This window comes from Ornithodoros turicata, chromosome 2 (genome assembly GCF_037126465.1).
Source record: "Ornithodoros turicata isolate Travis chromosome 2, ASM3712646v1, whole genome shotgun sequence".
In the NCBI taxonomy this organism is placed as follows: domain Eukaryota; kingdom Metazoa; phylum Arthropoda; class Arachnida; order Ixodida; family Argasidae; genus Ornithodoros; species Ornithodoros turicata.
The window spans coordinates 82,496,151-82,513,680 of NC_088202.1; the positions used below are offsets into that span (position 1 = coordinate 82,496,151).

Consider the following 17,530-nt stretch of genomic DNA (forward strand, 5'->3'; position numbering starts at 1 on the left):
CATATAGTGGTCATCATGCTGCAGGCTTTCCCACCATGTTATGTGATGGAGAGGGATGCAGTAGCATTGATGAATGGACAGGCGCTAGGCACATCCGGATGTATAGCTATACAGTGAGCATTTCTAATTCTAACTCAGGACACTGACGCAACTGAGGGTTCGGCGCACAACGCAACTAAGGGTTCGGCATTGTGTCTGGCCAGACACAAAGTTTCGGCTAACATACGTTTGGCAGCAGCTCCATGTGTGGTTACATGTGCGGAAGCTCATGACAAGTAGCGCTATAAAATACATAAACTTCGATAATACGTGGACTAAAGCACGGGTGGCCACATGAATTTTCAGTCATGCCGTTCTGTCGGCACAAAGTGTCATCCACATTCGCAAGCATGATGGACAATCTCTGTTTCACATCCTTAGGCGGCGAATGTGTCTCTGCAACCCTGACAAGTTGACCTCCTGCTGCGTGCATGAGAGGGACTGCTTTGGCACATGACAAACAAATGTGATAACCTTTATTGAAGCATTTATTGTCCGCTGCTTATAGATCTTCATTCCTTGTAGGTCAAGAGTTTACTGCAGTCTCCACGACAAACGGATTTTCCAAATCTAATAAAACTATAATAGTTCAATGGAAGCTATAAGGCTGGTGTAATGTCGTTTCATGTCAACGAGACGGCAATATTCCCCGAAGCCCGCTATTGCCTGGTTGATGTCCGGGCAGATTTGACGCGTCCAGATCAGGCGTAGGGCTTTCTACGGGAACGGCGCTGTAACTACATATTCCGTTGTCATCAAAATGCTGCAAAGAAAAACAAGACTCATTAGTTGATGCACAACTTGATACATAGCACGTCTAAAAGACACAGCTTTGTCCATTTTATCGCACCTTCTCTTTTCGAACCACACATTACGAAGGGGGGGGGATATGTTTATTATATATAAAAAAAAAATAAGAGGGAAAGGTTAGCCACCGGTATGGCACAAAGAAGGTAGTCTTTCTCCCTTTCCAGGGCCAGGTCATCAGCTACTCCAAGGACAGGAAGCCTAGCTATTCACTTAGAGCCTTCCCGCACAGTTCTTGTAGATTATGAAGAAAGTTATACATACGGGAACAGGCATAATATCTGGCAACGTAAACTGCAGAGGCTGAATGACAATTAGGACGAACACGACATTTCACATTTCATGCTAACCACTAACCACCTCCTAGTCCACAGCCCAGTCACCTCAAGGATGGCGGTTGACGAAAGCAGGCGAGTGTCAGCGGCGAGGTTATTATATCTGCCCTTCTCGCCGACAGAGACCGAGATTTGTTTTAGTGTTCGTTAGAAGAAAGTCTGCGAACCAGACCCGTATGCCTATTAAAGGATTTAAAGGAGAAATTTGCTGGTAGTAGTCTGTTTCAAATATGTCATCTAATGGATCACAGATGCGACGAGATGTATGCGACGCGTGGTATGCGAAATGCATCACGGTAGTGGTCGCACCTGAGCTAACGAAATGAAGAGGCTGTTGCCGTGAGTCGATCGCCGCAGGACGTATATTGCTAATGTAGCTGATGTTTCTCATCAGTTTCTCTACGACGACGACGACCGCACAAAAGTAACGACAACCAAACTATAACGACAGACTTGACAAGTTGCCACGAATACAGCAAATCGTCGTATACTTCAAGCTAATAGGAATATACAGTACCATGACACCGTTCCAAAAGCAGTTGAGGTGGCCTCTGCACCAGGCCATACAGAAAACTGGAATCACAGTCGCTGGCACAAGGTAGAGCAACGCAGGTTGTCCTGTCTTCATAAGGTAGAGTCCAAGGAATGCCGCTGACAATCCCGCAGCGTAAGCTGCAATTCAATTAAATTGCACTCATCAACAGAAGTACCGCATCTAATAATACCGCATCTATTTAATAAAATACTCAAGGTTATTGAGTAAATGAAGGTCCTGATGTCCAGCTTACACACTAAGGCAGTGATGTAGTAGTGGGACGCAGCCGGATGCAGAAGATCGAACCGTCGACAATAGGAGAGCAGCAAGCCTAAGGAGTGACATATGTAGAACATAATAAGAACCAAATACTTCAGGGACGTATTACATTATTCGCATGATCATAGTTGTTTCGCGCCGTAACACCAAATATTATTGGTATTATAACTTTACTTTTCAAGCCGTTAGCGACGGAACGGGAAGGTCGTTTTGACGGACCCGGATTTGCCTTCGTGGTGAAGCTTGTGTCGGTACGACCACTGCCATCGCTGTGGCAACTCATTGAAGTGTCGGCTGCTGTTGTGGCCACTGCAGGACATCTTTCTGGAGGGTTTCATCTGTGTGGAACGTCTTTCCTCTAAGGTGTTATTTAAGGGGCCCGAACAAATGGTAATCGCTTGGGGCTAAATTGGGACATTAACGGCATAGGGGTAAAACCTCCCAGCGCATTTTGACCAGGGTTACTACAGTCAAATTCAGGCCGGGCATTGTCATGAAGAAGAATGACCCTTCCGGGGCACATGTCAGACTTTTTCTTCCGAATTGCGTTTCGCACGGAACCCTTTATCAACGTCTAGGAGTACCCTTGCTCGAAAAGTCGACATGGATGGCACCCCGCATGTTCCAGAAGACAGTCCACATGATCTTCCCAGCAGACGGCTGCATCTTGCTTTTCTTTGGCGGCGGGGAAGCTTATGTCGCCATTCCATGCTGTTTTTTTTCTCTGTCTCTGGAGGGAAATGGTGCATCCCAGTTTCATCACATGTGATGATTGATTGCAAAAATTCGTCCCCCTCGAACTGAAACTGCTTCCGCAGCTGCTCGAGTCTGCCATGCGCGCTCTCTTCTGGTCACAAGTGAGGTGTCGGGGAACCCATCTTGCACAGACTTTGCGGAACAGTAAATGGTCGTGAATGATTGTCTTCACACTGCCGACACTAATATTACGCTGGGCTGCAAGGCCCCGAACTGTTCCCGAACCCTATCCAGTCGTTCGCCAAACTGTCTGCACCATGCGTACACTCTTCCCCTTGACATCGTTTGTTCACCATATTGTGCGTGCAACCCTTGCAAACTCGCAGGCAGCTGGTTTGACGCAGGGACTGAAACCGAAACGAATACTAGCTCGGTTACGGTTCAGTGTCAGAACTCTGAAAGCGGTTGCGGTTACGGGATTCGCCGTTTTAATATTTGCGGTTACCGGCAACCGAACAGTTGGACCGGTTTTTCTTTCTCTCTTTTTTCGGTTTTCTCTAGGATGTATCTGCAGGCTGAGTGGATGTCGCAAAATGAGCTACAAAATGCAAACGGGTAACACAAGCAACCGGGGTGGGCCCCGCTACCATCAGCCAGGTCGAAGAAGAAGAGAACTCTTTCTTCGACGCACTTTGGCCGTTTGCGGCAATCTCCATAAAATAATTTGTTGTTGTCTCTATTATCTCGTCATGGCCCCTCGATCGCTCCTGTTTGAGGGAGCGGTCGAGGGGCCGTGTTCTCGTGCACATTCATTTCGCTCGTGCTGTAACAAGCTACGAGGCAAGAAAAGCTGCGTGTGTTTAGCGGTTAAGCAAACAGGTGTGGAAAGAAAGAACGTGCAACGCGTCGTATCTTGAATGATCACAATAATACAGTTCATAACTCATAAGAGATGTACGTAATACATGTCATACAATGCGTATGTCATCCGATTATGGGTCTGAGCACATAAGATCGCATGTTGTCTACATAACTTCTGAATGAAAAACACATGATGAAGAGATCTACTTTAACAGAAGCACGTACTACACCACTGATCAGAGTTGTAAAGCGATACAAATAGCGCATCCAAAGTTGTTCGAGTTCTCGCTTGAACAAATTCGTATGAACCGGCGGTAACCGAAATCACATTGTTCGGTTCAGGTTACGGTTTCGGTTAATAGCCGATAGTGAATTGCGATTATACGTTCCGGTAACGGCTCTTGAAAAAAATTGCGTTCCAAGCGGTTTTCCGTTTCCGGTTCCGTTCTGGTTTCAGTCCCTGGTTTGACGTTCCCCTTGACAAGAAACCTGATTATGCATCGCTGTTCCACAGCTACAGACACTGCTCGCTGCCATGATAGCTGCAGCTGCAGCAGCTGCTGCACGTGCCGCGGACCCGAGAAGGATTGCACTTCGTCCTCCGAGAGTTTTAATGCGTCAGCATTAGGAGTGTCAAAATGGAAAAAGCTGTATGCATGTGTGTGTGTGTGTGTGTGTTCGTGTATGAGATGGTGAAACCTCACCGAGGCAGCGGTATAAGGGGATATTTAAAGGGGACATAAGAGGGTAAATGTAAATGGAGGTAAACGATTTGAACTTGAAGTAGTCGAAAGTAATTAAGAGTATGAGGTAAGAGTAATTGAGGGTAGTTACAGGTAATTAAAGGCAATTAAAACAAGAAAGTTGAGTTTAAAGGTAATGAATGTAAGATGTATGTAATTAAGAGTCAGGTTTAGAACGGAAGTGGATACCCGGAAGTCAAGTACGCACAGAAAAAGGTGCTTAATGCTGACGCATTTCTCTCGCATCTACCGCTAAATCCCCACTGAATTTTTATTCAATTACGTGACTCACTTATTTTTCACTGATTTTTTTATCACTTTTTTTTTCTCCGAATCAACATTGCACAATATTTGCACCTCGTTGTAAAACGGTACAACATATCTTGAAGCCTGCATGGGCGTAGGTCGAGGGCAGGACTGCAAGTTTGCTATGCTCTGCCCCCTTTTGACCTGTTTTCGTGTTTGTTGTCCAAGCCCTGGCTTTTCTCGTCATGTAACCCAGCTTGCAATTACGCTGGTTCATTTATTTGTTCCTATGTGACCACGTAGTGACAAATTTGGCCATCGCATCCCGCTAGTTCTACTTCCAGTCATGCGTACACGAATATGTGCGCATGGGCCGGCTCACCTGGAACCACGATGTCCCCATAACCAAGCAAAGAAAATCCACCGAGACATGCCGACATGGCGCGATTGCTTATATGTGGCACTTTCAACAATACGGGAAGCTTCTCCAAGGAACCACTTCCTGATGCCCCTTGAGCAATTCCTTTCGCAACTTGTACCATGATGCTCTCACCACTCTGGGAAATAGGGACACACTCGTCAATCTTGCATTTCTTCTAAAATTACCTACCGCTGTGAAGTACGGCGTAATAAAGACGAAGAATATGTCGTAGTAGAAGAGCATCGCCAAGAGAAGAGTTATAGTCTGCGAAGTTACATTAACATGTGTGCTTTCTTCCCCACTCGTAATTCCCGTGCTTTCACACCACACCTTGAAGTTGGGTAGGTGGAGTAATCTGAGCAGTGTTATCATATATGCAATTCCGAGCATGTTCTGCATGATCCAGGATGAAGGATGGTTCCGGAATACAAGCCATGTTACTGACAGTGTAACTGAAAATACTATGAGTGTCACCTCCCACACTTCTGGTGACCCGCAGTATCTGAATGCAAGATACGGAAGAAGAGAACACAATATCAATCATGACGAACGTGATTGTGAACTCGGAATAATGAAAATATATAGCGTTATTAATCTTACTAATAAATATATATGGTAAAATCTATAGTAATGCCATCATTCATTTCATTTGCCATCAATATGGTAATCATTTTCGGCAACGATGTCTGCACAGTTTAAAAACTTCACCACATAGCGCGCTCTGCGCCAGCCGCTGCCACGAAGGATAGGGTTATCGCTTCTGATTCGAAGAGAGAGAAGAGGCGTACGCCTTTTTATGCCGATTTAGATACATGATAATTGACACAAAAAGGTGTACACCTCCCTCTCCCCTCAAATCAGAAGCGACAGCCCTATCATTCATGGCAATGGTTGGCGCCCATCACGATTAAGTTTCTGATTCAGTAAACAAAATGTCGCATGGGCTGTCAATTTTGTAGCTGACAGGTTGACAAGTTGGCAGTAAACAGTTCTGCTGTTGTGTCACTTAGCGCAGAGGACCACACAGCGAGCTTTCGAGCTTTTGGATTATTCCACATTTCACTACTTTACAGAAGAGTGAAATCTCAACGTTATCGGTACAGCCGATTTTCCGGAGTCACATTGGATGGGCTAGCACGTTCACATATTCGACTGAGATAATATTTTGCATGGAAACAATCGAAGGGAATGTCAAAACAGATGTAGAGTAATTTTCGCGTACTTGTATTATAAAAATATGTATAGCAGAACTTCCCGGACAGGACGTTACAGCGACATTACGAGAACTGGCTTGGTGTTATGCCACAGCACAGAACTACATGTCATATAGATGCTTTCCTTTTATGAACTCTACGCAAAGGAATCCGGTATTATATCTTACTTGCAGTAGTATATACTTACATTTGTTTGCCAAATGGACTCATGTGCATAACTGGTTCCAAAACGATATAAACAGCCATCGCTGAAGCAATCGTGAATATGACGATAAAAACGTACACTGTAAAAAAGGAACAGTTAAAACCCACAAACGAAATAAAATAATCGGCTCACACTAAGCGTACTTTCCCCACAACATAAGATTTCTTTTAATTTTCCAGTCTTTTTCCTATGGTGCATTCGTTGACTAATACCCTAGCCACACGGCAAACTTAAGGCGGTGCATAACCCAGAGGCGGAGAGTTTTCATTTTCCCAGGGGGGGCAAGGGCGCACCGCGAAATAAGTACTCTCGCGGGGGGAGGGGGGGGGGATATGTTTATTAAGAAAAAAAAAGAAAGGTAAACCAGATGGATGTCGGTGTGTTATTCCAAAAAAAAAAGAGTGAAATGGGGAAGACAAGAAAGGCAAAGAAAAAAGAAAGCAAAAGAAAACAAAAAGACGGAAAGAAAAGGAAAAGAAAAATGAAGAACACAAAACTAAAGCTGAAGAATCACACACTCTGATGGGATCTTATGATGTATGCAGAACTGGTATAGAAATAAGAGGAAGGAGGAACAGAAAAAAAAGAAAAAAGAAAAAAAACAGAGAGAACGTAAACAGTGAACATGTACACAACTGAAGGCATTACGCCTTTGAAAACTGAGTGCAAGAGGAACAAAATGCATTGAATGCTCGGTGTTTGACCCGAAATGCGCGCAATGTTATGAATATGGTCAATGAAATTGAGCAGCGGGAGTTGAACCCGCTCCCAACGAATATGCGTTCCGAAGATTCTACCGTTACACCTCACTGGCAGCTGCTGGTACCTTTTCGACTGCTTCGTTTCATTGATCAGATTGCTTTGGGCGAAATTCAAGCTATGTGTTGTGTCATCCTCTGTGTTTCTTCGCCTCACCTTCTACTGTGATAATGAGTATGGTGGGCGGATACATATTTTACGAATTGCAAGATACATTTTTGGGGTTGGTTCCTCTTCGCTCTTTTGACCCGGGCGCGCCGAGCCCCAAAGGTTGGTGTCAGTCTCTTAGCGGGACTTCCCAGGGGAGGCGGCGCCCCCCCTAGTTCAGGTTCCGGGGGGGCAAGGGCCCCCGCGCCCCCCCGCAGTCGGCGCCTATGGCATAACCACAGACGCTCTATGGGAATCCCCATACATTTTTCAACTTCCGTAGCGCCGCGAAAATTTGGTTGATCTCCGTGCAACTGCTTTTAAATGGAAGAGGATGCTTAGATCTAGTGCGTGATCGAAGCAGATTTTGCGTTTTAGACTCAAATTTTTATATCGTCGTCGAAAGGTTTGGGAAAAGCTATATTTCGAGATTCCGCTCGCTTACAAAATAGAGCCCCCCAAAATCGAAAATCTGGCTCGATCACGCACTAGAAAAACATATCAAGAACCAATACCAACAAAAATATTTTATCTATGTTAAGCCGTTGACTCGGCACACGAGTTTTTGTCAGGTATGGTCATCCGTGGAGTACGCCGCTTCAGAATGGCCAGCGCAGTGCTACCATCTCTCATCGAGTGTGTCGTCACAAGTAACAATAATTTGACCGCTGGAAATGATATACCGCTGCACGTGGCCGGAAGACGACGAGGCCGACGTTGATCATGACGCGGAAGCACGAGCACGGGCAGCGTAGCCCAGCCCCAAATTTTGTTTATTGTTTGTTCAACGATGCTCATTTTCGCGGGTGAACAGTAGATGAAACTTATTTGTCTTGGAATTCCCAGTCGCAGCCACAGAAATGTGGAAGGATCATGCTTGTAAAAAAAAAAATAGTGGCGCTGGATAGGTTATACAGTGAAATCTTTTCTTTTACACAGGATGCCGGAAACCTGGCAGCGCTTTTAGCACTCATCCAGTAGGATGTCAACGGGAAGGGGGGTCTGTTGTTTCATGGGACAACTTTACAATAGTTATTTGAACCGCACTGGGTATCCCCTCGTCCCATGACGTGGTTAGGAGCGCGGATCAAGTGCGGTCCCCTAGACCAGTGTTTCCCAAAGTGTGGTCCGCGGACCCCTGGGAGTCCGCGAGAGTGTCCGTGGGGGTCCGCGACCGTCTCTCACTTTTCAGTGAGGATTTTCGTCCCCACAAACACGCGCTCGTACATGCTGCCCGATTTCCAAACACCCAGAACTTCCAAAACCCAGCTTCAACAGCTGGCTTCTAATTTTTGACAGAAAAATCCTGCAATGCACGTTTGTCCGCGTCATACACATACAAACAAGAAGAAGAAACCAGTCCGGAATCGTTTCTGAAGCTGTATAGAAAGCACGCAGCAGCTGACGAGGTTGCTGGTTATGCACTGGCTAGCATGGGAAATACAGTGCGTCATATCGTCTTGCTTCGAGTTCGAACTGACTGAGAGTGTTCCTGTGTTTAGCGCATTTTATATTTGGCAATCCGCGGCCCTCTTGCAGCGATGGTGGCACTCCAGATGATACTTCGCACTGCACGTGGCGTTGGAAGCAGTGGCGTTGGACTTCGCTTCTGTCTAGAGAGTCACTTGACCATGTTTATGCTTGCACAAATGTAATTTCTTTCCTTGTTATACCGTGTCGCGCATATTAAACGCGCTCTGCAATGCAGTGTACACAGCGCGTATCGGGGGGGGGGGGGGGGGGGTCCGTGAATTGGTTCTCATCGCTTCCGAGGGTCCGTCACCGCCAAAAGTTTGGGAAACGCTGCCCTAGACTCTAAGCATTTGGAATTTCGGGCGGCGGATGGAGCTGGTTGGGGAAGATTTCAGACACGTTCATATTGTTTAGTGTACAATAAGGTACAGCGGACAATTTGATGGGCAAGTGTGCAGATATGCTTCGGCTGAGAAAAGTTATTCAGGATCGAAGTTGAATCAGAATGGAAGCTGAAATGGAATCGGAGCACTTGGGACCCAGGTCGAAGTACGGTAAATAAATGGATAGAAATGTTGGCTCCCTCAGATTGGGAAATGAATCTCAGCGTTACGACGTCATGAGCGAACATGGGAGCATTTGTGCACGTGCATTAGTTTTTCCAGGGGATCTTCGCTGCGTTATGGATACATGAAAACACATTTGCAATCGTTTGTGCAATTTGACGTCGCTTTGACAGCAGCGAAGCGCGTATTTCAGTTGACTGAATATTTTGGGCTTTGGCTACATGTCAATATTTGGGTTTTAGTTACATGTCAGTATTGTGGACTTTCGTTGCATGTCAATATTGTGCGCTTTAGTTACATGTCAATATTTTGGGTTTCAGTTACATGTCAATATTGTGGGATCTAGTTACATGTCAGTATTGTGGGCTTCAGTTACATGTCAATATTGTGGGCTTTAGTTACGCCTGTCTTCACTAATGCATCTGTTCAGTAGCTTCAAGGCGCTCGGAATCTATCATCCATTCAGTTGTGCACTTCCGGACAAAAGGACTGCGCAGTGAACTAACACTGCAGTGCAAAATGTGCACACTAAAGGGTGTGGCTGACACTGAGGTTCGACCAAGCATCGGACAAGATCATATGGACGTGAACACCGCAGTAGTTTTGGGAGTCCTCTCTAGTGGAACTGCATATTGAGCCAATGCTCAGTTATGTGCCGCACTAAACATGCCGGGTATGGCGACCGGAACATTTGCGAAATATCAGGACCAACTGGTGGACGGTAGCAAGCGTACAGGACAGAGTCACGTACCGGAACTGAGGAAGTGCGGTCTGTGGAAGTGCGCGTATGTCTACTGGTACCAGATCCACGGTCAACTCCACGTATAACCAACCGGCAGTACTGCCTCTTCGTTGTAGGTACTGGACGACGCCTTTCGGAACGAGAAACGGCTGGTGTACCTTGCGCGAATTTATAACGACTACCTCCTGCCAGAGCCTGTTGAACTCGCTATCCTCGAAGCATGCGAATTAGAGTTCCCGATTACAGAAGGAAGTACGCTAAGCCAGAAGAATTGTAATCAGTGTGCCGTGTGCCTTTTGCTAATCGAGACAACGTCATGTGATGTCGGCAGCCTCGAGAAAAAAAGCTAGAGTGGATTTCTGGACGTTCCTGCGCGGATAGGCAAGATGACACTCACAATGACAATTTGTTATGAAGTGCTCTCACTCCGAGATCCAGGAGCTGAAGGTCACTTCCAGACGAATGGGACATCAGAGGCCCAGTTCACGGCATGCTGATCTGTACTTGGGCGAAGTCTGGGGCCGTGGGTAGTGACGACCAGGATGAGCGCAACAGACCCGAATTATATACTCGACCAAACTGGAAACCTCCATTCGCACCTTACGTTCCAAGCAGCTGTATGGTCCACGCACACACATTTTGCTCCTCTACCCTGCTTTTCTTCCCTTTTCTTCTTCTCTTTTGCCTTTCTCCTCCTCCTCCACTGGTGTCCAAGGATATGGGAAACGCTATGCAGCCTCTTTGCAGTTTTATTTCATTTCCGTTGACTGTGCAAGTAAATGAAGCGTTTTGCACCACCACAACGTGGTCTGAAATTTGTAAGCCCAGGGTGGCAGGAAATAAAGAAAACAGGCTGCGGTTTCGTTTCGCAATTTCCGCGTAATGTCGGTAGGCTATAACATGTCGACACCAACTTGTTTCAACCGAGTCGTGTCTAACCTACGTTTTTTGTGTTACGAGAGATTTCGTTTATTATATGCGCAAGCTTTGCAGAAACCACACGAAACGACTGGTGACTAACCCTTCGCCCGACAACAACACAGCACGGAACAGCAACAGATCAACGAAGAAGTTCAGGAGACAGCTGGACAGCCTGTGCGCATTCAAAAGCCGCGCCACTAATTGTTCCGTCTGGCTGAGCGCAATATGCGTGTTCACAGTATTGGACTTGGCATGGGTGAGCACGAGCGGCCATATGTTTGCACAAGATTTCGCTTGACCCGTCGCGCGCCAAGAGAAAACAAAAATAACACAAAAAGAAGACGTTACTATAACGTTACATTAGCGGTACTGCATTTCCAAGCAAGCGCCAAAATGTTGTGAAGCGGTGACTACTCAAACCATTTCGCTCGCTGCGCCATCCCTCGACTGTAGACGACGAAGTGCCGGCTATGATGCGCCGCCCACCTCCTAATGGGAGGCGTACGCCTCCTGTTTTCAACAAATCAGAAAAGAGAACGATGTCATTCGAGATGATGGTTGCTTAGGAGGTGAAGTTAGTGCCATTCTGTTTGATGCATGAAGTTTACCGTGTGGCTAGTGTGTTAGCCATTGTTAATAACTACAGCTCACCCATATAGCCATAGAAGAAGTACAACAGAGTAAGCGTGGTGGCCATCATGAAGACATATATGACAATCACGAAGGGAGATATATAATTTTCAATATCGGCGTTCATACGCGCCATTTCTTCTGAGTTCGTCAGTTTTGGATCGACGTAGCCGAGGGACCACCTTTTCTCCACGTGTCGCAAGCTGTTGAAATGACGATGGTATAAGATACGAGGATAAGACAGGGTATAAGATACGATATAAGATGGTCTTACATAAGCGTCAGTGGTTTATCCAGAATGGCAGGTAGATGGGGCTGTTGCAAAAAATCGAGGGTGGGGTCACTATTGCACACTCTTGAAAATGAACTTCGCCGCATAGCACGCTCCTACCCAACTATCATCTTGAATGATATCGTTCTTTCTCCCGATTTGTTGAAAACGGGTGGCGTACACCTTTATTGTGACACTTATGCAGTTGTCACAAAAATGGCGTACGCCTGCCGTTTCAGCAAATCAGGAGAGTACGATGTCATTCGAGATTATGGTTGGCTAGGAGCGTGCTATACGGTGAAGTTGTGCTTTAAGAGTGCGGATACGTTGTAGCCGCCTAATGTGTCATTGCGCGCATGCAGGGTGTAAGGGGAGGTCTGGGTAAGTCACTGCTGAGGGCTGCATTTAAGAAAATTTTCCCAAGCGTAACTTTCAACCTTTGGGAGTCTTAGAAGTGCCTCTCATATTTTCATTCTTTTTTCAAAATGTTAGATACCCGCATAGACTACACAACAAAAAGTAAAATTTTATCAACCCTCTGGGGTAGAAAGTGAGGAGTAGAAGCACTTCCACTTCCACACTTCCACAAGCGTTTCTACAACCAGCAGTAAAACAGTTCAACCACATCGTGGAACGGCAGTTCCCACGTATATAGGTTGGTTTCGGCGCAATATCACCGGGCACGGACATGACGCCCCCCACACTGCTGTAATGGCGATCGGGTGACGTCAGGCAGGGTGGCTGCTCTCCAGGAAGCTGCAGTATAGAAGTGTTCTTCCATGGACGGTGTACTTTCCCACCCACCCCCATTTGGAAGACAGATCTACATCAAGGGTGAGAAGCATGCTTTTATCTTGGAGTTAAATGCACCACCTCTCCTGAAGAGGTAGTTCTACCCTTTGAAGAACTCTTGTCCCCCATTGGGAGACAACCACGATGTTGATTATTAATGGTGTACCTTCATTCAGTTCATACAACTTCACGCACCTTCTGGGCGAGTTATTTAGCACCAATGTTTGTAAATAAATAGATATTTGCTCCTTCTCTTCATGCAGGAACCACTTCATGTAACAGTTCTCTTTTTTTCTTTTTTGTTTTAGGTAGCTGGATGTACCATGCTACACTCTAAAAAATGAACTTCACCGCATAGCACGGTCCTAGCCAACCATAATCTCGAATGATATCGTTATCTGCCCTGATTTGTTGAAAACGGGAGGCGTACGCCTTTTTTGTGACACTTATGCTATTCATAATTGTCACAAAAAAGGCGTACGCCTCCCGTTTTCAACAAATGAGGGCAGATAACGATATCATTCGAGGTTATGGTTGGCCAGGAGCGTGCTATGCGGTGAAGTTCATTTTTAAGAGTGTACTAGTACGTATTTGTGTGGATGAGGAGAGATATAATTGCATAGATAGGTACCTTGGGGGGAAAGATGCACTTCCACCTAGATTTTTCTTCTAATTAATGTATTTGGTTCCCCCTCATCATTATACTGGCATGGCAAAGGCAACTCCCGTCATGAATAGTATACATACCATTGGCCTAGCAGTTTTACTTACCCGTGGTGCCTTGAGTTCGCAGGCATATATGTGCCAACAGCTACGGTGAGAACGGCCAGGCACCAAATAATAGCTAAGCTGAGGTCGAGCTCCTGCACCTTCTGGGTGGACATCTTTCCCACAAGGACATCGCTGGGTTTGAAGAGTTTCTACACCAAAAACGAGTAATCACTTACAAGAAACCAATAACATCGCGTAAATATGGAACGGAAGCATACGAGGTGGAATACAATGGACCATTTCCATATTCGCCTCGCCCCTGGCGGCGAAATGTCGAACGTCGTATCTTTCCCCCCAATAAACATGGGGACGCTTTGCTGACTGGCACGTTGAGGGGGAAATTAGCAACAGAAGATTGTAAGAACAGTGCGGAAAGAGTGAAAGCTCATTGTACAGATTACCGGTACAAAGCGTTGTCAAATGTCGACCTTAAACGTCCACGTAACCTTGAAACCGATTACGTCCCCCCAATGAATATGGCAGTCGCCCGCAGGTGGCTGCGCATGCGCATGCGCTTACCCAAAAAAGGTCCGTTGGCCTGTAAGCATCTGTGTGCGGTATACACATTACACAAATGTCCGATGAATATTAATTTATTTAGCCTTGTCAGCTTAGACACTTCTGATTTGGAGCGCATACACAATGTTCTAACGTGACCAGAGCACAATCAGAGATCAGCTTAGATATTTTGTGATAGGCGAATAGTTACTAAACTACTTTAAAACAATGTTCTGTCACGTACCTTTAATGTCTTCAAAGAAGCCTCTTCAATAAACGCCACAACGATTTTGAGGTCCCGTATTGTCCTGTCTTTAATTTCGAGATGGCCCTTGAAACATTGATACCATGTGAAGCATGCATAACCATAATTGTATTTTGCGCTGACAATTTGCTCGCTCATTCATGGTTTTGGTAATAATGGCAAAAATAGGCATGGGTCCTCTGGGTACAGTCACAAGGCTGGATTAGTTAAAGATGTTACCGGGAAAGTTCCCAGCAAGCCACTCAGCGCGATAGCACCTCCAGAAAGACGTCGTCTGAGGTCGTTCCCACTTGGGCCGGTCTGAGATCTTTGCGGTAAGATTTTTGTTCCAGTCCGGCACAGCTCAGACACATGGATGCGACGTGTGCGCTTACCAGGCGTAAATCAGGCGTGGACACCAATATCCCAGCTGGATGATGATTTGCGAAGTTCAGCAGAACCTGATCAAAGCTGCAGTCACTTCCACGCCGCACAAAAAGCAATGCGTCTTCTGTGCCGTCTGGCGGTATCCTTGAGCACGCATCATGCTGGGTCATGTCAAGAAGTTGAAAGTAGCCCTGGAACAAGGAATATGAAAGGTTCCATCCACCCGGTGCAGCACCGCACGTTTCGGCAAAGGTGTGCGAACTGCGCGACGACAGCTAGGAACCATCCAACTAGGGTCGATGCAACGCCCTGAATTCAGGTGACCCCCCCAACCGGCGCCCCCTTACATCCGCCACTGCCATCGCAAATTCATTGCCCGGGTCCCAAAAATTCGAGGCAGTCTGAATGACAAAAGGTGGCAACTGGTTTATTGTTTTCGTCTTGTATGAATTGAATTGTATGTTGCATTATTTGTATATGAATGTTTCAGTATACAGAACAATAACAAAAACACACCACGCAATCTCTGACTGTATCACGGCATCCCAAACACTCCTGATCTAAAACTCTTCCGCGAGACGGATTCCTGTATTATAGCCTTGTCGTCGAGCATGTCGAGTTTCTTCGGGTAGGCGTGCAGGATGCACAGATGGTTTAGACGTATCTGCCCCATGGACGACCTTAGGAACGTCTTCACGCTACGCAGTAAGGAGAACGACCTCTCTGTCGTTGTTGAAGTGGCTGGCACAACCAACAAGACACGGATACAACACACCCAACCAACCGACAAAACCTTGACTATGCTTGCAATTTGATCGATTCAGGAAAAGGGTTCATGGATTTTTACTCGCATGCGGCACCTGAGATAATACTTTGGCACCTTACCACCATGCGAATTTTGCGCCCCCTTCACAAATTCAGGGAGTCTACAGTAACCCATATAAACCCCCTTCCGCCGCCCGTGCATCCAACGATTACATATTTATGGTCCTTCAGCATCGTCCATTATATGATAGCGACGTGAGAACAAAGAATGTAAAGTCAAAATGATCTGGAGATCCTGACTCATCCTTTCTAGGCGTATTCCTGGTACCCTACGTCATGGACAGTATAGGCACAAGCGTACATGCATGCCGATACAATCGGGACAAACATCTTATCGGTCAATTTTCCACGCTGGCCTGTCGAACGGCTGGTGTTCGTTGTTCATATTTGGCAACCTCTTTGCATGTAAATATTGTGTGAAAAAAAAAAGAAGCTTACCAAACTCTGCGGAAATATAGGTAGTGGTACCATATCTGGGAGGTACTTAATACAAATTTCAGCGCCCTGCGATGTTTTCACAAAGGGCGCTGTCCTTTTCTTCATGTCCTCAACTGTTAAGACACCATATTCGCTTTGAACCTACGGAAAATAGTACAGATGAACTCAAGTCAGCATGCAGATTGTAGTTATCGTTATCCCGTAAACTCTCATGTTGCCAAGTGCATCTATCTATATATAGTGCATGGCGGGTTTGACCATTGCTTTTAGGGATGGAACTATGTAGCCTGGTGCCCGAAGTATGCAATTCTCAGTTTCTAAGCATTCCATGCTCATTCATGTGACACTGCGTGTTCATGCTCATTCATGTGTGTTCATTTGTGAACACCCCGCATTCATGTTCACTCATGTTCATTGTGACGAATGAGCGAACACGAATGAGCAACTGGAGAGGTGAGCGGCGAGTGAGTGAGCATCAATGAGCGGAATTCGCCGGAAAGTGCCGGACCTCTGCTTCTGACAGCGTACCACCTGCATTGTGCATTGACGACAACATTCACTTTTAAGACTGTATATTATCAGACGTAGAAGAAACGTGCACGTCCACTGACTGGATAATCTTGTCAGTTCCACCCACCATAACAAGACGTCTCTTACCTTGGACAATGTAATGCTTGCAAGCAGCAGCAGAAACTGCGTAATCTTCATAATTTTTTGTGGACGCTGGAGCAACTTAAAATTGCCTATCACCTGACATCAACACGCCGCTGCGAAAGTCCGCATGATGTCCGCATGGAAAGACAGCATGATGCTAAATACTGCGCCCTGTCACATGCATACGGCACAAATTTCAGCTAGTAAAATATTTACGCGTCGGACGGTTCCATTTACAGCCAGAAAGTCACGTTCGTCGCAACCTACAAGCGCGTGTCACGCTTGCTACTGCGATTCTATTATGGCTCACTGTTATCATAATTAACTACTGCTACAGTGAGGACGCCACAGGACACACTCCAAAAATACAACTTCGCTGCATAGAACGCTCTAGTCCAACTGACATTCAGAATTATATCGCTCTGTTTCCTGATTCGCTGAAGATGAGGTGAGTAACACCACACGTGTACAGTTGGAGTATTTCTGAAGGGTTGCAGTCAAGGCGTACACACCTCCTGTTTTCAACAAATACTTTATTTTACGAAGTGCACATGACGGCTTTTGCAGCCTTGTGAATCTTGCACTTAATTCTCAGTTAACTGACGCCAACCGCGATCGTGTGCACTACATTATAGAGAAACAAGTATCCTAAAAAAAACGATAAAATGAGAAAAAAGTAAGGCAGAAATCGCTGAAATCACTGTGCAGAGTGTCATTGAAATGCGATAGCACTTATATGCTCATCGCGGGCATTCTCCGACGATGAACAGTAGAAGCCTGTGGAGACTGAAGTAGCTGACATACTTAGCAACCACTACCATTTATACGCCCCCCTGACGGAGACACAATCTATCACACTTCCCATGCGCGCTGTGGGAATTTTATCGTCACTGGCTAGATGCAAATCGAATACTTCATTCATAAAGTCCGCGAACCAGTTGTTTTGGGACTTTTTAGTGTCTGTATTGAAGTAGGATAAGGTGGGGCAAGATTAGACAGAAACTTGCAATTGAAAATTGAATTTTTATTTT

General features: G+C 45.9%; 1 protein-coding gene across 2 annotated transcripts; it reads right to left on the reverse strand.

Annotated features, from left to right (window-relative positions):
• Nucleotides 1–498: 498 nt before the first annotated feature.
• On the reverse strand, nt 499–16,775 carry LOC135383773 (signal peptide peptidase-like 2A). 2 transcript variants are annotated; one of them, XM_064613102.1, is made up of 13 exons: nt 16,503–16,775; nt 15,846–15,986; nt 14,591–14,773; nt 14,196–14,282; nt 13,454–13,602; nt 11,641–11,822; nt 6,364–6,460; nt 5,293–5,464; nt 5,152–5,226; nt 4,924–5,098; nt 1,970–2,047; nt 1,699–1,853; nt 499–802 (listed from the first exon to the last, which is right to left on the reverse strand). In XM_064613102.1, the coding sequence occupies exons 1-13, from the start codon at nt 16,551–16,553 to the stop codon at nt 668–670; spliced, it is 1,680 nt and encodes a 559-aa protein (XP_064469172.1). In that variant the 5' UTR covers nt 16,554–16,775; the 3' UTR covers nt 499–667. The 2 variants fall into 2 exon arrangements, 1 of the variants encoding a protein (XP_064469172.1); XR_010420060.1 differs by lacking the exons at nt 499–802; nt 1,699–1,853 and adding an exon at nt 2,170–2,333 and having other exon boundaries at nt 1,995–2,047.
• Between the last annotated feature and the right edge of the window lie 755 nt (nt 16,776–17,530).

Coding starts and splice junctions, on each gene's coding strand:
- LOC135383773 (XM_064613102.1), bottom strand. CDS start 16,553: ATGAAGATTACGCAGTTTCTGCTGCTGCTTGCAAGCATTACATTGTCC. Junction 6,461..11,640: donor CTTCTTCTATGGCTATATGG/GTGAGCTGTAGT, acceptor CCTTTTTTACAG/TGTACGTTTTTATCGTCATA. Junction 5,099..5,151: donor TTACGCCGTACTTCACAGCG/GTAGGTAATTTT, acceptor CCTATTTCCCAG/AGTGGTGAGAGCATCATGGT.